Genomic DNA, 23,005 nt, shown 5'->3' on the forward strand with positions numbered 1-23,005 from the left:
TTGTTGAATTTTTATCCGAAATTTTTGTTAAATTGATGAAAAAACTCATTTCGAAAAAAATCCGACACAAAAATCATAGGTTTTACAGTATTTTTCAAAAAATCTTTGCCGAAACTCAGAATTATCGTTTTTTCTATGAAAAATGTAATTTCAACATGTACTTTTTAATATTTCAATAAAAATCGATATTAATCCTCCAAAAAACCAAGAAAAAACATCGAAAAACAAGCAAGAAATAGAAGACGAATTGATTATCGAGTGCCTGTTGCATTCGAATCTGCCGCAAAAGGGGAAGTGCGGTGGAGCGCGATTTCTGTGTCCCCCTTCCCTCCGCCGTGGGAAGTTGTCTGCGTCTCTCCACCTCTCACACTCTCTCATTGTCTTTCTCGTAGTGTCTGCGTCTCTCCTTTTCTTGTTCGACGAGAGGTGGCCAGGCCACCAGCGGAGGCCCTCTCAATGCGCAGAGATTTATTGAAAAAAAGTGAAAAAGCACGCTCCACCGCACAAAAGTTGGCACGGTGCCAAAAAAAAGTTGGCTGAGCTCTCACTATAAACCGCGACGCGCACGCAACGCGACCCGAAAAAAACAAAGCTGCGCACTTTAAGCCATGTGAAAAATGACAAGGAAAAATGAACAAAATGAACCAAAAAGACCCAAAAAAGAAAACAAAAACTAGATGAAATTAGATTTGGTGTGTTCCCGCCGGCATTATATAGCATGTAGGTCAGAGCGCGTTTGCATTAGCAATATGGCAGGTCTAGAATGTCAAGCGGGCCGGCGCGTAACGCGTAACTCCCTTAAAACTCAATATTATAATCTGAAAAATATACCAAATTGTAGATCTCGATAAGTTCTATGTCCCTGATGAAATACGGGTCGGATGGCTAATAGATAATGGGCCTCGGACCGGGGAAAAGGGAGAAAAAAAAGTAATTTTCGAAATTTCTCGAAAACCTGAGATTCTACACTCAAATAATTTTTATTTCTAAATTCACCTCGTTTCAAGCTTTTAGAAAAATACCCACAAGCCTAGAGTCCGTTCACTTTGGGTCCCACCACGAACCTACCGGGTTACTGTAGCTTACGTGGTGAGACCCGAATCGCTCTGAATATAGGCTTGTGGGTACTTTTCTGAACCGTCTCAACGAGCTGTATTTGAAAATCATTATTAAAATCTTGAAAAATAGGGTCCTACCACTGAAATACCCTTATTGTTGTAACGGAACTATAGTGACCAAGTTACACCGCACAATCCAGTGTGTCTGTGACCTACTACGGGTTGGATGGCTATTTGGTATTGAGCCGTGTGCCGGGATAAAGTGCCAAAAACAAGAAAATGACCAAAAAAGCTGTTCTAGCATAGTTGATTTACATACAGTGACAAAATACAGTGAAGTGACCAAGTTACACTCGCCTCTATTCTTTTTTTGTCAGTGTAACTTGGTCACTGTATTTTTGTCACTGTACTTTAATTGACTACGGACCGGCCTAGAATATCTTTTTTGGTTATTTAAGTTTTTTTTGACATTTTTCAGGGCACCCTAAAGTTTAAAAGTCACAAAACTCTTCATTTATGTGCAGTGGCGTTTAAAAAATGCGTCAATAACGCGGCATCCTAAAACGAAAAATTTGTTTTGAAACAGCAAATCCATAATTTTCGAGAATTGCATTATAATTTTCAAATTCAGCTCGTTGAGACGGTTTAGAAAAGTACCCACAAGCCTATATTCTGAGCGATTTGGGTCTCGTCACGAAAGCTACAGTAACCCGGGAGGTTCGTGGTGGGATCCAAAGTGAACGGAACCTAGGCTTGTGGGTATTTTTATGAAAGCTTGAAACGAGGTTAAATCAGAAATGAAAATTATTTGAGTGTGGAATCTCAGGTTTTCGAGAAATTTTGAAAATTTCATTTTTTGACACTTTTTCTCGGCTCGAGGCACATTGACGGACGGATAGCCATCCGGTTAATTAAAAATTTGAAAAAAAATTATACAAAACCTTTTTTATTGGTGTAGAAAGACGGTATTAGAGAGGTCAAAATAATCAATATGGTTAGTCACAATCAGCATTTGTAGATTCAAGAAGTTGACTCAAACTCAGACTTTTCGGTTTCGGAATCTCGTAGACTTCACACAAAAATAGTGGAATTTTCATGAATTTCGAGTTGACTTGTAAGAAGGAAATCGTGTTGTCGCGGTGGAGTTTATCTGGAAGAATTAATTATAATTACATAATTGCTCATAAATTCAAATAACCCCGGAATTCCGGAATGACGAAAAAACCCGGAATTCCGGATTGTCAAAAAACCCGGAATTCCGGAATGTCAAAAAACCCGGAATTCCAGAATTTTGGAATCCGGAATTCCGGAATGTCAAAAAACCCAGAATTCCGGAATGTCAAAAAAACCCGGAATTCCGGAATGTCAAAAAACCCGGAATTCCGGAATGTCAAAAACTCGGAGTTCCGGAATGCCAAAACCCGGAATTCCGGAATGTCAAAAAACCCGGAATTCCGGAATTTCAAAAAACCCGGAATTCCAGAATTTTGGAATCCGGAATTCCGGAATGTCAAAAAACCCAGAATTCCGGAATGTCAAAAAAACCCGGAATTCCGGAATGTCAAAAACCCGGAATTCCGGAATATCGGAATCCGGAATTCCGGAATTTTGGAATCCGGAATCCGGAATGTCAATAAACCCGGAATTCCGGAATGTCAAAAAACCCGGAATTCCGGAATTCTGGATTCCAGAAAAAAGGAAACTCAAAAACCCGGAATTCCGGAATGTCAAAAACTCGGAATTCCGGAATGTTAAAAAAACCCGGAATTCCGGAATGTCAAAAAACCCGGATTTCCGGAATGTCAAAAAACACGGAATTCCGGAATTTTGGAATCCGGAATCTGGGTTCCGGACAACTCTGATTGGTAGCCCTGGCTTCATCGTGAGTATGAACTTACTAAGATCTTCTAACTTAAAAGTCATCTCATCGAGCTCAGAAATAGTGTCATGTCCATTTTCGTATTTTGAAAACATCCGATTGAGAAATGTTTTGTAGCAGTGATAAACCAACTCCAATGTTTTGTGGCTTTTGAATTTCTCCTTATTTCTTGTTCTTTCCGGAGCATCCGCCGTGAACGGAAGAAAAAAGACGAGTGCCGTGAAAAGAGATAGCTCATGATGGCTTAAATCCATTGATTCGAGTTTTGAAGCAATTGAAATGATCTCATTGATGAGAAGATCTCCATAGACTATTTTTAATGTTTCATAGGGAATCTTGATCTTGGAATTGAGTTTCGATGGAAGCATGAATCCATCAGAACTAAATTTGGTGATGTTTCTGAGTACAAACATCAGAAAACTGCTCCTTTTGAATAGAATGACCTTGTCATTTATTTCAAAAGTTTTGATAAATGGCAGGTGATTCACAAAGAGTCCAGTCTGATGGTTCTCGAAATCTATTATTGGAGCATAGACTTGCCACGCATTGATTCGATTAATCAATGGGTCGTCGAAGCGGGTCTGAAAAAATAAAAAATTGTTGAAAATTTCCTTCAAAAGAAAGTTTTTAGAGAAATGACTTTCAAACGATCTATAAATTAGTTCATAGGTATTTTCGACTACGGGGAGTGTAAAAATCCAAAAAAATCCGCAAAAATCGAGTAAAACCTAAGGCAGGCTCGTGTACTCCTCGTGGACAAGTTGGGGGTGAAATTTTCGAAATTTTGTCATGTTTAGCTATTTTTTTGGAATTTTTCGTGATTTTTTGATATAACGATGTTGCAAACCGTTTAAATTGACGTTTTCTATGGAAAAATCCGCAAAAATCAGTGAAAACCTAAGGAAGGCTCGTGTACTCCTCGTGGAAAACTTTTCATATGGCCCAGATTTTTCACATGGAATTCCAAACAGGCCGCATATACGTCCCGAAGCGTCTCTATTGTCTGTCTAGACATCTGTGTATCCAGATGTCTAATTTGCACAAATTTTATATGACTAGAAAGCTGAGGTGCTGAATCTACAACAGTTTTAAGGTTGCAGGTGGTGTACTCCTCGTGGACAATTTCTGCGGCAGCCTTTCATCGTCTATATCTCATTTCACACGGGTCTAAACATAAAATTAGTTGGGTTTTTAAAATCAGCGTTTCTAAAAGTACCTATGCAGCAATTTGTAGAAAATTTCAGCTCGAGGGTTTCGTGTACTCCTCGTGGGCAAGTTGGGGGTCAAATTTTTGAAATTTTTCGCCATGTTTAGCTTTTTTTTTGGAATTTTTTGATATAACGATGTTGTAAACCGTTTCAATTACCAATTTTCTATGTAAAAATCCAAAAAACCAAAAAAAAATGGTCTAAAACCAAAGGAAGGCTCGTGTACTCCTCGTGGACAAGTTGGAGGTGAAAGTTTTTGAAATTTTTCATAATTGTTTAATATAACAACATTGTATACCGTTTAGATTGGCAGTTTTCTATGTAACATCAAAAAAAATCGACTAAAATCAACTAAAATCGAAGAAAGGCTGGTGTACTCCTCGTGGACAAGTTGGAAGTGAAACCTTTCGAAATTTGATTATTTTTCAGTTATTTTTCAGATCTTTTTGTGATTTTCACTCATTAAAACGTTGTACACCAAAAAATCCAAAAAATTGACTAAAATCGACTAAAACCTAGGGTAGGCTCGTGTACTCCTCGTGGACAAGTTTGGGGTGAAATTTTTCAAAATTTTGTCATTTTTAACCGTTTTTCGGTATTTTAAATTGCTTGAAAGCAGCGTCTCCAAGACTCATCAAAAACTAATTTTAAAAAACTAACCAATTCGAAATTGCTTTTTTCTACGCTTTCAATATCTGTATCCTTGTAAGTACAACTTTGTCCAAAACTTCGACCCACTTTATTGACTATCTGTAATAGAAAACATGTGGATTACGGTAGACTATTTTAAGATACCTCTGTAAACTCTGATTTCGAAAAAACTTTATGTTTCAGTCCCATTCCTGCTTCCAGACACTTTTTCATTCGACAACTTTTACATGTGTTTCGTGAAATTATGTTGATATCACAGTTGCCATCCACTCGACATTCAAGTTTTATATCTTTCTCATGATGAGTACGGAAGAATCCCTGGAATTGCATTTTTTAATTAGTTTAATTGGTTAGATACACATACCTTGCATCCTTCACATGCTACTATATCAAAAAAGTGTTCAAACGAAATGTCTCCACAGACTCTACAGCAATCATGGGCGCGTTGAATCTGCAAAAAAAATTTAAAAAAAAATTAATTATAAAAATAAGTGAGTTTTCCAACTAACCTTTTTGATAACTAGTTTTCTTCCTTTACCAAATCCACCGTTTGCAGGTCTACGCAAGTTATCTGAAAAGACGGTAAGAGTTATGAAAACTATACCAACACACAGGGTCATAATTAGTCCGAAACCGGAAGTCTAGTGAAGCGCGTTTGCACACCACTTGGTAGGTTGAGTCGCCGCTCAGCAAAATCGCGCGCTTATAACGTGAACGGACGATACGGAGTTAAATGTTCAGCCAGAAAACCACAATTTTCATTCAAAAAACCACGATTTTCACTCAAAAAATCACGATTTTCATTCAAAAAATAACGATTTTCATTCAAAAACCACGAATTTTAGCCAAAAAACCACGATTTTCATTTAAAAGTCACGATTTTCATTCAGAAAACCACGATTTTCAGCCGAAAAACCACGATTTTCACTCAAAAAACTACGATTTTCATTCGAAAAACTACGATTTTCAGTCAAAAAAATATGATTTTCATTCAAAAAATCTCGATTTTTATTTTAAAAATCGCGATTTTCCTTCAAAAAACCACGATTTTCATTCAAAAAACCACGATTTTCATAGTTTTCCCGCGAAACCGGGTGTCTAGTGAAGCGCGTTTGCACACCTCTTGACAGGTTGAGTCGCCGCTCAGCCAAATTGCGTGCTTCTAACGGGAACGAACGATACGGAGTTAAATTTTTTTAATGAATCTCACTTTTTTGGTCAAACTTCGTACAAAAAATATAGAATTTATTCAACATAAAAAAATTTGGATCTGAATTTCGCGGTAACTTTACGTTCAATGACCCTGTGCGAACATACAAACTCACAGTCCATTCCCAATTTCAGACATTTCTCCATTCTGCATTTCCCACATTTGTTGCGTGAGTATTTATCGACCACACACTTGTTACTCTTCCGACATTTCAATTCCTCTTTTTTGTCCCGATTAGTACGGAAGAACGACTGAAAATTTAATAATTAGGTTCTTGTTTCTCATAAGGGAAGTCTTTGGCTTGCAAACAACCTATAAATTTGATCGTAGGTACTTTTGACTATGGGGACTCCATTTCTGCCATCAAAACCGGTTGAATATATCTGCGAGCCAAGTTATGAGCTCTCAAAGTTTTCAAATGATCAAACTTTTTCACAAATCACAATTTCACACTTTTTCACACAATTTTTCAAATTGGCAAATAGTATTCGCAAAGATTTCCTCATTATTTTAGCATACGAGCAGCGGTAAACTGCTGGGGAAAACAAATGGAACCGCTCTGTGGCGTATATGCGGCCGATGTGGAATTTTATGTAAAAAAGTTAACCATATGAAAAGTTTGTCCACGAGGAGTACACGAGCCTTCCTTAGGTTTTAGTCGATTTTTGCGGATTTTTTGGCATTTTTATAGAAAACGTCAATTTAAACGTTTTACAACGTTGTTGTATTAAAAAATTTTGAAAAAATTCGAAAACTTTCAACCCTCTCCCTCCCCCCCCCCCCCCCCCCCCCCAACTTGTCCACGAGGAGTATACGAGCCTTTCCTAGATTTTAGTCGATTTTTGAGGATTTTTACATAGAAATATTGTAATTGAAACGGTTTACAATGTTTTAATGACTGAGAATCACAAAAAGATTTGAAAAATAACTGAAAAATGACCGAATTTCGAAAATTTTCAACCCAACTTGTCCACGAGGAGTACACGAGCCTTTTCTAGGTTTTCGTCGATTTTAGTTGATTTTTTCAAAGAAAACGTCGAATTAAACGGCTTACAACGTCGTTATATTAAAAAATTATGAAACATTTTGAAAAAATTCCAAAAAATAGCTAAACAAGACAAAATTTTGAAAACTTTGACCCCAACTTGTCCACGAGGAGTACACGAGCCTTCCTTAGGTTTTAGTCGGTTTTAGTCGATTTTTTTTGGATTTTTTGGATTTTATATAGTTTAATGATTGAAAATCACAAAACGATCTAGAAAATAACTACAATTTATAGCTCATAACTCGGCTCACTGAGACAATTAGCCTGGACTCCCCGTAGTAGAGTATATATGACCAATTTTATAGATCGTTTGAAAGCCATGACTATCCTTGTCAGAATTTTCGAAAAATGAAATAAAATACTCACCCTACAACCTTCACACGCTAGAACTCCATAGTGAACTCCGCGGGGTTTATCTCCACAAACTTTGCAGGCGAGTGTGGAGATTTGGTTATTTTCCGCCAATATACTTGTTGATTGCAGACGGCTCGGCTCATAGAATATAGGGTCCCGATTGATATTCTCTTGATCAATGACATCTGATTCGGCAGTGGAGGTAGTGGATGAATCGGACATTATTGAGTGTGTAGACAGGGAAGTCATCTACAAGAAAGGGCAAATGAATGAGAAAAGTCTGGGAAATTGCCTTGAGTGAGAACGGCCAGAGTCTCAAAAAGAAAAGAGGACGAATGAGATAAGTGTGAGGGTAAAATATTCAGGGAAAGTGGATTAGGGTGAGAACGGCCAGTACAGTGTATGTATGTAAAACAGGCAGGTGTAGGTCACACAAACAATAGAGAGCAGATGTTTACTCTAGATAACGTAATGACGGTAATTGGGGGTACACGGCACCGCCAAAATCAACTGTTGAAAATCAATTTTCGTTCGAATCTGCCGCAAAGGGAAGGTGCGGTGGAGCGCGATCGTCTATTCCTCCACACTGGGAAGTTGTCTGCGGCTCTCCACATCAAACACTCTCTCATTCTGTTTCTCGTAATGTCTGCGTCTCTCTTTTTCTTGTTTGATCCCTTTACCAGACCCCACACGGTCTCCAGCAGAGGCCCTCTCACTACCAATGTTCTGACTTATAAGGCGTGGAACCCCAAGTCAGACTAGTTTGGCGACAGTAATAACAAGAAGAAGTTTCACAACTTTATTAGGGAATAATACACTACTAACCGAGTTCATTCAGCAATGGGATTTTGGGCTTTCCTCCAACGGGCTCCGTGGTATCCATAGGCACGGGCGGTGGCGGCATCTCGTCCTTCTCCTTCTTCGGGATGGTTCCTTTCGAAGCAGATGATGGCGGGGATGGCATGAAGGCGGAGACGGCTTGGCAGTTGAAGCAGGCTTCACAGGAAGCGGTTTGAGTGATCTTCTGGTCGATTCTTCTTCCTTTTATGTACAGAATGTAGGGCAGATCGTTATCTCCAGGGCACACGGTCACGATTGAAGGCCAAGGTCACGGGTATTTGTTGTAGTCGAGAAGGTTAGCATTGCCAGACGGTTGGAAGGTCACGTGGGTTAGTTAATGTATTATTAATGTGAAGTTGTAGTCTGGTGGAGACAGTTGTAATTATGCTGGAGCCGTTGTGGCTTTGGTAGATTGTGTTAGGTCGTGAATTGAGACCTATTAATTCCGCGACACTGGGGGGGCGCAAGAGGTGCTCGGAGCACTGGTGGGTTGTCCCGAAGCCACAGGTGGGGCGTCTGGGGTGGTCTCGACTGCTGCTGTCGATAACTCCAACGGTATGAGTTGGTTTATTGTGCGTTCTACAAGTTTGTTCTTGCACTTTACGATTACGGATCGTACCTGTCCATCTTTGGATGGGAGTAGTTCTACAGTAGCGAGCATAAGTGAGTACCCCTAGGTACTTTTATGTGTAACTCAGCTGAATCATGTCCGTTTTGCCTAAACTTTTTTTTGAAAGGAAGCCAAAATATTCAGCAATACGAATATAGGTTTTTTGAAAAACTTCCATCACTGATTTTTTCGATAATCGATTTTTCCTGATCTTGATTTAAAAATCCGAAAAAAAACTTTTTATTTTTCTCTTGGAGTTATTGAGTTTTTGATGTCAAAATGATGGAACATGTTCAGATAAACAAAAACTTATGTTGAATTGGCTTCTCAACTCCTGAGCATCGTGCTAGAGCTCCAGAAGTCAAAAGTAGTGCATTCGAAAAAATCTTCATAACTCCTCAAAAAAGGCTTCAAATTAGCCGAAACATGCACCAAAAGACGTGTCTTAAGTTTTTCTACAAACCAACATTAAAAAATTACAGTTTAAGAAAAATTAATTTTTCTAATTTTTTCACTAAAATTTTTTTTTAATTCCTATTTTTTCTCAATTTCTGGTATTTTCTGCATGAAAAACAAACATAACTTTTAAATACTGCATGCAAGATGCTTTATCACACATAATAAAACACATTTATGTGTTCCTTGTTCGTGTTGTAGTCAGAAAATACCAGAAATTGAGAAAAAATAGGAATTAAAAAAAATTTTAGTGAAAAAATTAGAAAAATTATTTTTTCTTAAACTGTAATTTTTTGATGTTGGTTTGTAGAAAAACACAAGACACGTCTTTTGGTGCATGTTTCGGCTAATTTGAAACCTTTTTTGAGGAGTTATGAAGATTTTTTCGAATGCACTACTTTTGACTTCTGGAGCTCTAGCACGATGCTCAGGAGTTGAGAAGCCGGTTCAACATAATTTTTTGTTTATTTTAACATGTTCCATCATTTTGACATCAAAAACTCAATAACTCCAAGAGAAAAATAAAAAGTTTTTTTTCGGATTTTTAAATCAAGATCAGGAAAAATCGATTATCGAAAAAATCAGTAATGGAAGTTTGTCAAAAAACCTATATTCGTATCGCTGAATATTTTGGCTTCCTTTCAAAAAAAAGTTTAGGCAAAACGGACATGATTCAGCTGAGTTACACATAAAAGTACCTAGGGGTACTCACTTATGCTCGCTACTGTATGATGCGTGCTAGAGGCCATCTGTATCGAGGGAGATTTGGCGTGTGGACCAGAACAACTTGGTTCGGTTCTGGAGCTATTGTGCAGTGTGATTTGTTTTTGTATGTTGGGGCATTGTACCCTGTGTACATTGAGTTGTAAAATTGGTCCCACAACTGGAGTCGGATATTGTCGAGATGCTTGAGGTATTCTCTGGTTTGTTTCTCTGTTAACCCCATGTGGGCCGTTGTGGTATCTCCGGAGTGGTTCGGGAGGGATAACTCAGCTTGTGGACTGATGAAGTCTACTGGGCGTATTGCTTCTGTGTCCGAGATGCTTACGGGATTCGCCGTTATTGGGCGGCTGTTTATAATCCCTTCACATTCTATCAACAATGTTTCTACTTCGAGGAACGACAGTTGTAGTCGACCGATGGATTTATAAAACATGTTTTTGACAATTGCTACAATTCTTTCGTACACCCCTCCTTGCCAGGGAGCGAATGGTGTAATTTGTTTGACTTCTATCGCTTTTGATGCGAGAAAACACGTGAGTGTTTGACTTGAGTTAATCAATGTGTTTATGTCAGCATTGATCATAGTGTATCCCAATGTGAATGCTGGTGCATTGTCGGAAATTATAGTTTTAGGGGACCCTCTGCGGCCAATAAATCTTCTCATTGCCAGAAGGAAGCTTGCTGTCGTGTTGTCTGGTACGACTTCGATATGGACTGCTCTCGTGACGAGACAAGTTGTGAGCATGGACCACAACTTTCCTGTTTGCCCGGTCTCTGTCTTGTATCCAATTGGTCCAAAATAGTCCAATCCAATGTGTTGAAATGGTCTACATGATTGTGTGCGGACTGTTGGTAAGGATGTGGCAAATGGGTATGTGTATGGTAGGCCGTGTCGCCGTTTGCATGTGATGCATCCTTTTCTGACTGATCGTGTTAAGGATGTGATCCGTTTTATCCAATATTTTTGTTGGATGTCGGTTGCCATGTCTTTGGGGCCTTGATGCAGTAGACTTTTGTGGGAGTCCAAAGCAATGAGTCTTGCCAAACGATGTTTGTGGATGATGTATATGAGCGATTTGGGCATGTTAAGGTGTTGTTTGTTTACATATGTGTTGTGGTAGAGGTAAAGTCCATCCTCCGTTTTCTGGATTTGTTGAGACTTTGGTATCTCGATGTTGAGCTGACTTTTGGAGTCTGCGTAGTGGTCTTGAATGATATACTTGTGGGCAACTATGCGTTGTTGAACTTCGTTTCTGCTCATTCGAGCTAGAGCAAAGGTTTTCAAAGTTTGGGATTGCCACAAATATGGGTGTTGTGGGTAACGTTCGTTGCGTTTCCGAACCACGATGTGTATCCATCTCATCACTTTTTGAACAATTGTTGTTAGTTTCACCAAACTGTTGGTGTTATCGTATGGTATGATGGATTCATATTGGTGTGGTGGATATTCAGACGGTAGCCCTCGGTGTGGAGGGAATGGTGGTGCTGAGGTGTCCAGAGTGAAGAAGTGAAACTCTTTGGGATCTTCTGGAGATTGTTCCAAGGACTTGGGCCAGTAAGCTTGATCTTGTAGAAGGAATTCTGGTCCGTGTTGCCAGAGATTGCTTTCTTTAATTTGCTGTAACGTGGCTCCACGTGATGCGATATCCGCTGGATTTCTATCCGTTGGAACATATCGAAATGTTGGAGAGAGTTTCTTCTTTGTGAATTCTTGTTCGAGTTCAGTTATTGCTCGCACTCTGTTACTCACCCATTTGTCGGATGAATTTTTGTGTTGAACCCAGTTGAGTACCGCGGTGTTGTCGCAAAAAAATGTTATTGATGAAAGTGTGATGTTCACTTCCGTAAGTATCGTGGATGCTGCGTTGACGGCTGTGAGAACTCCTAAGAGTTCCATTCGTGGTATTGTAAGGTGCTCATTGTTCATTGGTTTGATCCGTGTTTTTGAGAAGAGTAACTGTACTTGTGTGGTGTTATCTTGACACTCGAATCTCAGATATGCGCATGTCGCATAGTGATCTTTGGAGGCATCGGAGAACATGACAAGCGATGCGTTAATGAACCCTTGAGCTGGTGTGATCCTCCTTGGAACTGTGTAGGATTTTGCTGTTATTGCTGCTTTTATTTTTTCCCAATCAGATAACAGAGTAGTTGGTAGTGGGTCCTTCCATTTCAGTTTATACTTCCATACTTTCGCCATCAAGGATTTACTTGCCACTCCGAGTGGGGAGATTAGTCCTTGAGGATCGTATGTTGAAGCTATGAACGAAGCGAGTTGACGTTTCGTTGGAATGCCTTCTGGTGGCTGAGCTATCTTGATGGTCAAGGTGTCCTTATCAGCATCCCAATGATGTCCTAGGAGCTTACAGATCGTGCTTTTGGATCTGTCTTCTTCAGGTATTGCGTTCATGACTGTCTTGTTATTGCACAAGAAGTCTCTGAGTCTCATATGCATCGATGAGAAGGTCGCTACGGATTCTTGGTAGTTTTTGAGGAGTTCTTCTGTGGACTCTGGTGTGAACATAACGTTGTCCACATAAAGATTTTGTGTGATCTTTTCGTGGATTGGATGTGGGTTAAGTTCCATGTACCTGAGTTGTGATCGCCAGGAGAAAAGGTGACGCGGTTATGCCAAATGGCAGCCGTGTAAACCGGTACGTGACGATATTGTCTGGAGTGGCCGGTTTGGTGTGGTCTTTCAACCAAAGAAATTTGGTGCAATTTCTGTGTTGAGGTTGAAGTCTGACCTGATGGAAGGCCTTCTCCAAGTCGGCAATCATGAGGTACGGCTTGGTCCGTGATCTGAATAGGATACCGAGGATCGATTTCAGAATCGATGGGCCTGGGTGTATACATTGATTCAGTGACTGTTCGTTCTTCATGTGTGAAGAGGCGTCGAGTACGATGCGGAGTTTTGTGTTTTGAGCATCGGGTTTGATAATTACCCGGTGGGGGATGTAATAATGTGGGCCGATGTGCTGCTCATTTTCTGGAACTAGTTCGATTATGCCAGAAATTAATTGCTGCTGAATAATGTTGTTGTACGTTGCCCGATCCGTCATGGAAGCTAGTTGTACTTCTAATAGTGATATGAGACGTTTAACAGCGACTAAGTAGTTGTCGTGGAGTGTGGCCTCCTTTCCGTTGAATGGAAACTGAACGTATAGTTTGTTGTCTTTATCTAGAATGGCTGTCTTTTTGTACTTGAGTATGAGATCCTGATTGAGCTGTACTCTTTGTAGAATAGCAGTTGGTGGTTCTATTCCGAGAACTTCGAGTTTCCAAGATTGTTCAAGAAGCCAATCCAGGCGTGCGTTTGTCACTTGTGGTGACTGACTTATTTCGACTGATAACTCTTCTGGGCGATCATAATCGGACATGTCGATAGTGTTAATGTATGACTCGTTGTAGTCATTGTTCTGATCTGAAGAGTCATTTTGTGTTTCCGTGGCCCGTTGGAGTGCATCTGGCACTGGACTTGGGTGGGTTATTACGCCTACTTGTGTATCTTCCACGATCCGACCGCTCGGTAAGACGTGTCTTGTGCTTGTGGAAAGTAAGGTGGGTAGGACGTTGTTTCCTATAATGAGATCAATTGGTTTCCCATTGAATTTCTGGAGACCTGTGAGTTGTTGTTGGTCAAAATTCTTTTGAATTAGGTACTCCAAGTCTTTTTGTGAGAAAGTTGGTGCTTTCACGACCGTGGGGAGTTGGGGGTACTCGGGAAGGATAGTGCTACATGCCTTTCCCGATTTGTCCATAATGTCTAATTTGTAGAATTTGACTTGTTGTGGTCCTGAGGATGAAATGAATCCTCGAAAGTTAACTAATTTTTGATAGTGTACCGGACATCGTAATCTCAGCACTGCTGGTTTTGCAATGAGAGAAGTTGTCGCTCCGCTATCAACTAAAGCGTTGAGTCTTGCTCCAGATGGTGTTAGCAGCTGGAGGAATGGTAATGTGTAGTGTGGGTCTGAGATTACAGACAAATTGACAGTGATTGTGGTAATGTTGGTTTGCAGATTAAGAGATACGGTGTTTTGTGTCGAATCTTCTATTGTTGTAGGTATGTCTGGTGTAGACATGATGGTATCTGGTGTTGTGTTACCTGGTGTGACAGGTGTTATGTGTTTGTGAATATGTGGAGTTTGTGTTGGTCGAGGTGAGAGACCGTACCGTGCAGTTTGGTGGTTCTGTCTAGAGGTCAACTCCGTTGTTACGAAAAAACGTTTTGAGATTCTCGTTGGTGTTGACGCAATTGACTAAGGTGTCAAGCTTCTCAAGCTTCTCGTTCTCTTGGCAGATCACTGAATGATGCTTCCGGTTGCACGTGTTGCATCTAAATCTTGATTGACAGTCCGAAACGAGATGATCGTTGCGAAGACAATTGAGACACAAATTTTGTTTCATGATCGAATCGCGTTTCTCCTTTGCAGGAATTTGACACGTGTTCGTTGGATGATTCTGTTGGCAGAATGTGCAGGGAGCTGATCTCCATTTTGATGGCTTTGGGGGCCGTGATTGCTTGTGTCGGCTTTCGTTGTTCCGAGGTGACTTTGCGGAGATCGAAAGCTTATTAACCTCAGCTGTGCAGATCTCGGTGAGCTGCGTACGGTTTTTCTTTCGTTGTTCCGCATCGTCAAGTGCACGGTTTTCTGAAATTAGAGTCTGGATCAGGGTGGATGCCTCCAAAAAGGATGGAGTCGAGTTCCGTGTCTGCTTGATGAAAGATCGCATTATGCGAATTGGTAGCTTGTCGACAAAGGTGTCGATCAAGAACGGGTCGTTTATTGAGACCTGGCATTTTTGCAGAGAATTGGTGAGACAGACGTGTTTCATCACATCCTTATCCATCTGCTCGTAATCCGATTGGTGGAACGGCAAATTTCTGTAGCTTTCGATCAACTGTTTGCGTCGATCATTTTTTCGGTTGTATACCTTTTCAAGGTTTGTGCGTAATTCATCATATGCCCCTTCCGATAACTCATCAGATGTGATTAAGTCCTTCGCATCACCTTCTAGCAGGGATATCAGGATATTCTGTTTCATGATGGTATCGATCGATGGGTTAGTGTGAACAAGAGAATTGAAACGAGTGATGAATAGAGAGTATTGTTCGTTTTCTCCAGAGAATGGTTTCAAAGTGTTGAAGATGGTGTTAAGGTCTGCGGACTGTGTGCTGTGAGTGCCGATTGGTGAGCCGCGAGCTGGGCTCGGGCTTTGAATCACCGGACTGGCAGTTTCTGGAGACTTTGTGTTGTTGGCTCCACAGACATCGTTGGAGTTTCCTGCATTTTGTGTGTTGCTGAGGCATAACTGATGAGCGTCGTGTGTGGATTGAGGGTCCACGCTCTGTAGTGAGTGGGCACAACGTGATTGTTGTTGTTGTTGCTGTTCAAGTTGGTCTTGAACCATCTCCAGATTGCTTTTCATGGCTTGTATAGATTGCAGAAATATACCTTGTGTTCTGGCATGTGTTTCCACTTTTTTGTCTACTTTTTGAACCGCTTTGTGAATAGTCTCGGTGACCTCAACTTTCACTTTTTCGCTGAAACGGCGTAATAGTGTTTCCAACACCTCATATGTTATCTCAGGTTCAGAAGTGTTATCGTTTGGGAACACAGTAGTAGTTGGTTTGGAATTGGTATGAGTATCCTTGTCTTGTTGATGTCCTTTCTTTGGCTGGGTGCCAGTCAAGATTGGACCGTTTGGTTCAGAAGATTTGGGGAAGAAGTGGTTTCCCGTATTGTCCTTGGTGGGGGACCGACCGTAATCGTCTTTTGATGAAGTTGTCGGACTGCTGGGAGTGCGATCCTGATTGTCGTTGGAGGGAGAAGATAAAGTATGCTCTTCCTCCGTTTTATTGGAATGAGTGCGCTGGTGATCGTGATCCTGACTGTTGTCCGACTCGCTGGTCGACGGCAGTGCCTGGAGCGCGGACTGGACTCGTGGATTGATGATTGTCTCGTCCGATGTTTTGCGCCTGGGTGCCAGTGGCTGGGTGTCAGCCAGGTTTTTAAGCATTACTTCGATGTGTTGAAGGATTGCTTTACCTTTTGTGATCAGCTCGGGGTAGCCACGCTCCTTGATGTGATCGCAAAGTGCGACTACGTTTTTTATGCGAACTTCAGAGTTGGAGCACAGCGCTGGATGTTTCAGGACTAGCGACAATGCTTCGCTGTCAGAATTGTCGAGCTTGGTGAGCTGCTCGGATAGTTTGGTGTAACTCGCCTGGAGGATTGAGGCAATCTCCGGCTCGTCAGGGTTGTCGAGGATCAGTTGGATTCCTTCGATCATAAGAGCTGTTTTCTTGGCTCGTTTGGAGAAAATGGATTTTGCCGGAGCAAGGTTTTTCCATTGCTTGGCGGTGGTCGACTTCGATGACCCGTGATGGTTTCTTTTCTTGCGGTTTCCACCGGTTTTCTTCGAAGTGTTGTTGCGACGAGAAGAACGTGCACGACGGTTGGATCCCGAAGGTTGCTCTGAAATATTGGTCCATTAGTATGAGGTTCTCGTGAGTATGGTGTCTGGATTTTTGTGAATCTTGTTATTCGAATCTTGCTGATTCGATCCCGTGTACTGTATTAGCGTCTCCTGGAGGTGATTCTCCGTGGTACGGGGCAGAGACGTGTCGGAATCTCCGGAAAGCCGTGGGCTTTCAAGTCACAAAAAGACCGATATTTCTGATAAACGTCCCGGAACGTTTACTGATAAGACCTGGTAGTGATCGAGAGTATTTGTTACAGCTCGCATCGTGCGTATTACGGAACTTTGGTGTTTTCTTATCATTGGTCTAGAAATATCGAATTACTAGGTATCATTATGTCCTGCTCAGGCTGCCGTTGGGCCCTTGACAGGATGAGAGACATATGAGTCTACGTAACTTCCGACGGAATAGTGCGTCTTGTTGACTTATGAGTTTGTTGCGGGCTCGTACCTATGCAGTTCCGAGGTGTAGTACGAGAATGGTTTGCTGAAAGGTGTGCTGTATTGTGTAAGTAACTAGCAAACTGTAGGTGGTTCAGTGGATAGTTTATTCTTGTGACTTCGTAATCTGTGTAAAAATGTGAGAACAAGAGGGTGATTTCAATAAACTCTTTTATTGTCTATTTTAAAAGAAGAAGACAATGTGGTTCGGTATCGAGTAGGATACAAGGCGGTGGTGACTTCATGGGTGTCGGGTGTTGCTTTAGTTCTGGGTGTCGGCATTCTTGGGCTGTGCGGTGGGTTTCTCGTGGCATAACGCGCTCAGATGCGGCTGTTGGCACGTGAAGCACTTGCGCGTCTTTTTGAAGCAGTCTTTCTGAGCGTGGCCACCTCTGCCACAATGTGGGCAGAGGTGGAGAGTGTTCAGGCGGGACCAACGAGCACCCGAAGTGATGTACTCGGGACAGTCCAATGCTGCGTGACTGCCCACACAAAATATGCAGCGAACGTCCTTCTTTGCTGGGGAAGCTCCTGACGCTCCCGTTGATTTTCTTTTTTGAGCCTTGGTTTCCTCTGTCTTCGTGAGGTTATCGAGTCGTGCCTCGATGGAGTCGAGTTTGCCGATGAGCTTAGTGATCACGTCGCTCGAGATCGGTGGAGCCAGTGGGGTTCTCTTGTCCCTTTTTTCCTTTTGTGGTGGAAGTCCTGTAATAGTACCGTCAGTGTGGGTAAATGTGAGTGGGTTTCGGCTCCTCGCGGTGTTCCTCGTGGGGGAACGGCGGAGCCTATCATTGTTTTCTGTGGTTTTGACTCTAGCTCACCGGATGCTCCGGTGACCGCGGATGGTGCGGTTCCTGCTCCCCTGTGGAACCCCTTCTTAGAATCACTCTCGCCACCACTGGGTTGTGTACCACAGTCGATGCACCATGTTCTGACTTATAAGGCGTGGAACCCCAAGTCAGACTAGTTTGGCGACAGTAATAACAAGAAGAAGTTTCACAACTTTATTAGGGAATAATACACTACTAACCGAGTTCATTCAGCAATGGGATTTTGGGCTTTCCTCCAACGGGCTCCGTGGTATCCATAGGCACGGGCGGTGGCGGCATCTCGTCCTTCTCCTTCTTCGGGATGGTTCCTTTCGAAGCAGATGATGGCGGGGATGGCATGAAGGCGGAGACGGCTTGGCAGTTGAAGCAGGCTTCACAGGAAGCGGTTTGAGTGATCTTCTGGTCGATTCTTCTTCCTTTTATGTACAGAATGTAGGGCAGATCGTTATCTCCAGGGCACACGGTCACGATTGAAGGCCAAGGTCACGGGTATTTGTTGTAGTCGAGAAGGTTAGCATTGCCAGACGGTTGGAAGGTCACGTGGGTTAGTTAATGTATTATTAATGTGAAGTTGTAGTCTGGTGGAGACAGTTGTAATTATGCTGGAGCCGTTGTGGCTTTGGTAGATTGTGTTAGGTCGTGAATTGAGACCTATTAATTCCGCGACAACCAATGTGTCACGGAAAAAGCGTCAGAAGTCTACTGTGCGCATAACGCGATAAAAATGTTTTTAGAGATAACAATTTGGGGGACTTTTCGAAATTTGCTATAAAACACCAAAACTTTGCAGAATTCAGTAGAAAACGGCTGATTTGTTAATTTCTGTATTTTGTATGAAAATTGTTTTGCTATGCGCCTTTAAGCTACAGTAAAGAAGCATTTGGACTGCTAAAGAAGCGTCAGTAACCCCTTGGGTAAGGTGGAAGCGCAGGCCCGGGTACTTGGCGCCAAATTTCAAAATTTTGAAAATTGTTGAATTTTTTTCCGCGGAAAGTCAAAATTTTGACTGTAATTTAGAAATAGAAGAAATTATGAAAAATTTTCACATTTTCAAACAAAAAAATTTAAAAAATTTCATTAAAAAATTTGAAAAAATTTCTTCATTTTTTGAAGGGTCAGGCCTTGACAAGAATGAGGAAACACACTTTACACCTACCGTACTACAGTAACCCGGAGTTGGGTACCAAATTTGCGTGTACATGTTGCACATGCTCTCATATACGTTCGGTACTGTGATTTTCAAAAAAATTTGTTTAAAAATGAGTACCCATTGGTAAAACCCCTCTGTTTCAGATTCCCAACTAGAAAAGAACAATGTGTTGTGAAATCCCTTGATTTCACAAGTCGTATATGTAGTGTCCGCCATCTTTATGTCGTAGAAGACGGGGTTATAATTATACTCTTTATTGCGGTGATCGAGGAGCGAGGGAAAATCAGAACTGAGCTTTTTAGTGAAAGTTCAGAATAACATTGACCTTGACATGGCATGATAAAAAGGCAAGGTCAATGGAAAAATAGAAATAATAAAATGCGTGTAACCTTGAGGAAGGTACACGTTTAAAGTATACAAACGTGGCGTTTGTAACAGTATACGATACATAATAATACCTAAACACCCAAACAGTTAAAAGGAGCAAAGCTCCACCCTTCTAACTCCCCTTTTCAGCTTCCCCGTCGTCATTTTCCCTGGAATCGCCTCTTTCTGTTTTCCTCTTCACTGTCCTGCTGCATCCGCGCTCTGCTGGACATTTCTCTGCGTCGCGACTCACTTGCCGTGGAGATGGGTTGCCGTCGGCGGAGGCAATTTCGAATCGTTTGGGGGCATGAGGGACCGCGGTCACGCCGCTCCTTTTATCGTTTCTTTTCTCTAATTTTAATATGTTTTCTAATATGAAAATAACATTCACAACGCGAATCACCAAGCGTTCTTACTTTAACCATAATAATAAATCATTATAATTACCACCAATTCTTCGTTCTCTCTCTCTTTTCAGGTTTCTCTCATCTTCATACACTTTCACTATCTTTCTTCTAGTCTAACACTCTCTTAGTCCTCTCGTCACCGTCTCTCCTTACTATCTCCGTCGTCTCTTCGTTTCCTTCACTTCCTCTCCGTTATCTATCACTCTTCCTGTCTACCCTGCCTGGCTTGTGCTCCTAAAGGGACTAACCCCTCCTTTATGGGCACAACACAATGGTTTCTACCCAAACCTCATCGTCTACCTCTTCTAACAACTGAAAAGATGTGTGCCGTGTTCTACGTCGACGGACAAACATGCAAAAACGCGAAGGACATCTCGTATGATCTGCGCCTATGGAGCTCTGATTCGAGAAATGATCCAAAATTTTTCAAGATTAAACCTCGATGGGAAATTCAGGATTGTTAAACACGAGACACTTCTGGCGGAGTTTCATTTGACAGAGTACAGTGCGAGATTGCCGAGAGTACAGTACCTCTCAAAAAGTTGTTAACGAATGATTACACGAAGATTTTTACGATGTCTGCATCTGACAGCCTGAATGAAATTTTTAACGAGATGTTGATAGGAACAACGCACATAGACAGTACAAATGCTTCATTTGATAATTCGGACAGAATCCAAAAGATTCAATTAAAAATAAAACAAATTAGCAGCCGTGGAGTACTTTACATAGGAAAAATTACAAAGTCTCATTCAAACAAGTGGATATCATGGACTAGTGCTCGGACCACAAAAATATGAGAAGGCAAACAATACAAAGATCATAGACGGGAGAATAAGTGGGGCACCATCCTCGAATAGACAATTGCCTGGCATCACTTCTGGAGTCGTCGCAACTACTTTCATAACAAATGCCGAGACGGGCCAATTTATGTTGTTGTTAACAATGCCTCTGCTGATTCCATAAAGCAGAAGATTCGACGAATCGTTGATAGGAATACAAAAGCGGGGACAGTTTAGGAGGAAACTGAAAATAAATAAAATTTCAAGTCATGATTTCCATCAACTTACTTCTCTTCAACATTCTCCAAGTCGTTTTCAAACTCCTTGAATATTTCCTTAATAGACCTGAGTATTGCCTGATTAATCGGCATGAACGACTTCTCCAACATTAAAGTTGTTCCAATCGACTTCTCGCCACTCAACCAATTTCTGATGAGTGTCATCATCTCTTCTATTCTCATTTTACTGTGCTGAATTACAGCAGTTTTGTTGGTGAGCTTTCTTATATCATTTAATGGAATAGTATCATTGATTAGCGAAAGTTCGTCAATAGTCAAACAGTCAGAATTTTGAACAATTTGGTGTTCAAAGATTTGTGATCCAAGGAAAGGGATTTTTAGTTTTTTCAGCGGAAAACTCGATGAATCAATAAGAGGAAGGTAGTATTTGAAGTCTTCTCTATTTGTGTCAAGTCCGTTAATCCGAAAATTCAAACCTTCAGGTAACCGAAGAATAACTCGAGAACCGTATGTTTCCAATTCCAGCATGTTCACTCGAATATCCTTCCTTCCTCCCAACATAATCTGGTACAACTTTTCCAGTGCTATGTAATCCTTTACGTTCTCAGGGATAGGTCTGCTAGCAATCCGTTCTCTATTTCTAAAGAAAACAACTTCGTGAAACCGGCGATGCCATACTGAGTCAGAGTGTCCTGATCTGATAAATCCAGGTTGCATTTTAACGTCATCCGGTCTACTTTCATATCGAGGATCGTCTTCAGGGATTTGTTCTGTCGCTGGGTGAATTTGGATACAGATATTGTTTAGTGTCAAAGAGAATAGAGTGATTTGAACATGGTCCAAGTTGAATGGTATCGATTTTTCTGCTTTTTGAAGAGCGGGGCTTCTGGATACAAGATGAATTCTGAAATGTGTTTGAGATTGAATTCCCTAATTTTGTTAATGAAATTATACTCATTTTAAGCAAGAGATAACAAACCGTTTATTCGCCTCCAGAAACTCGATAATACATCGCTGACCAGGATAGGAGAGATGGTACGTCATCGACAAGAGACTAGGGAGACTAAGATAGAGAACGAGCAGTCTCTGAGTGAGGAAATGCATGTTAGTGTCACCTTCTCTTCCTTCTGTCATCCCAGAGGCCGTTTATGCAAAAGATAACCATCTAATGATGGTCATAACCACAGCTGGCTAATCCACAAGAGTCACCATGGGAAAGTAGCTCTGGGAAACACAGAATTGAAGAGTAACTTCTCTAAACATGATTGTTGAGGTTGTTTAATCTCCTATTATCACGGCACTGTTCTTACAACCGGGCTCAACCGAAACCGAAGAAAATCGTGTACGAAATAGAGAGACTCAGTGAAAAAGAAACATTTTTGTGGCGAGCTGTATTAATCTTTTTCACGGGATGACAAAACTGTTAGAATTGAGTTCGGAAAGCATTGGATTCTAGCCAAATATGAGTTTCTGTACTTATGCTCTATGCTATAGTTTCATTGCTTATTAATTTTCAGACTGCTTCTATACATGTTCAGAGACGGGTTCCTTGTTCCCTTCGGTCACCAACCAAGTACACGACATGCTTTTTTGTTCACCGCTAAAAAAACCACCAAAAATGAAAAGTTAATTCAAAAATTTAAAAAAAAATCTAAAATTTTAACTTTGACGCCAAAACACCCGGCCTTTGGGTCGTGCTTTGCTTTCGCTGAGTATACCCGACCCGGGGCTTGACAAGTATGAAAAATACCAACTTTTTGGAGATTAAAAATAAGTTTAGGGGAATTTTCGATATTTTATTGTTATAAAACACCAAAACTTCATTGAATTCAGTAAAAAACAGCTGATTTGTTAATTTCTGTATCTTGTATGAAAACTGTTTTGCTATGCGCCTTTAAGCTACAATAAGAAAGCATTTGGACTGCTAAAGAAGCGTCAGTAACCCCTTGGGTAAGGTGGAGGCGCAGGGTGCCGTGGTACTGTGAAAAATAAAGTTTCGACAAGGCTTTTCAAAAAAAAATTCGAGGGCTGAAACGGAAGTGCGGTAGGGAGATGTGGGCGGAGCATAAGCTACAAGGAGCGCATATGAAATTCCAGCTGATTTTTTAACGAGCAACATTGTATTTCAAGATAAAAGCCTATAACTGAAGAATCGACGGACTGAAATGAAATTGTTTACAAAAGTTTGAGGTGAACAACGCATAGAGACAATATAAATGATTTATTTGATAACTCTTAATAAAACAAATTAGCACACGTTGCGTAGGAAT

At 41.1% G+C, this 23,005-nt stretch overlaps 2 protein-coding genes across 2 annotated transcripts; both read right to left on the reverse strand.

Moving 5' to 3' along the window:
• Window positions 1-2,053: 2,053 nt before the first annotated feature.
• Window positions 2,054-7,627, reverse strand: GCK72_007702 (uncharacterized protein; the record flags this gene model as incomplete). The annotated part of the gene is made up of 8 exons (XM_003107115.2): window positions 2,054-2,208; window positions 2,957-3,518; window positions 4,806-4,895; window positions 4,941-5,114; window positions 5,161-5,247; window positions 5,306-5,367; window positions 6,122-6,257; window positions 7,418-7,627. The coding sequence occupies 8 exons, from the start codon at window positions 7,625-7,627 to the stop codon at window positions 2,054-2,056; spliced, it is 1,476 nt and encodes a 491-aa protein (XP_003107163.2).
• A 12,854-nt stretch (window positions 7,628-20,481) lies between these two features.
• GCK72_007703 (uncharacterized protein) lies at window positions 20,482-21,779 on the reverse strand (the record flags this gene model as incomplete). The annotated part of the gene is made up of 3 exons (XM_053726385.1): window positions 20,482-20,740; window positions 20,785-21,621; window positions 21,715-21,779. 3 exons carry the CDS (start codon window positions 21,777-21,779, stop codon window positions 20,482-20,484), a joined length of 1,161 nt encoding a protein of 386 aa, XP_053590579.1.
• Between the last annotated feature and the right edge of the window lie 1,226 nt (window positions 21,780-23,005).

Source organism: Caenorhabditis remanei, chromosome II (genome assembly GCF_010183535.1).
Source record: "Caenorhabditis remanei strain PX506 chromosome II, whole genome shotgun sequence".
NCBI lineage: Eukaryota > Metazoa > Nematoda > Chromadorea > Rhabditida > Rhabditidae > Caenorhabditis > Caenorhabditis remanei.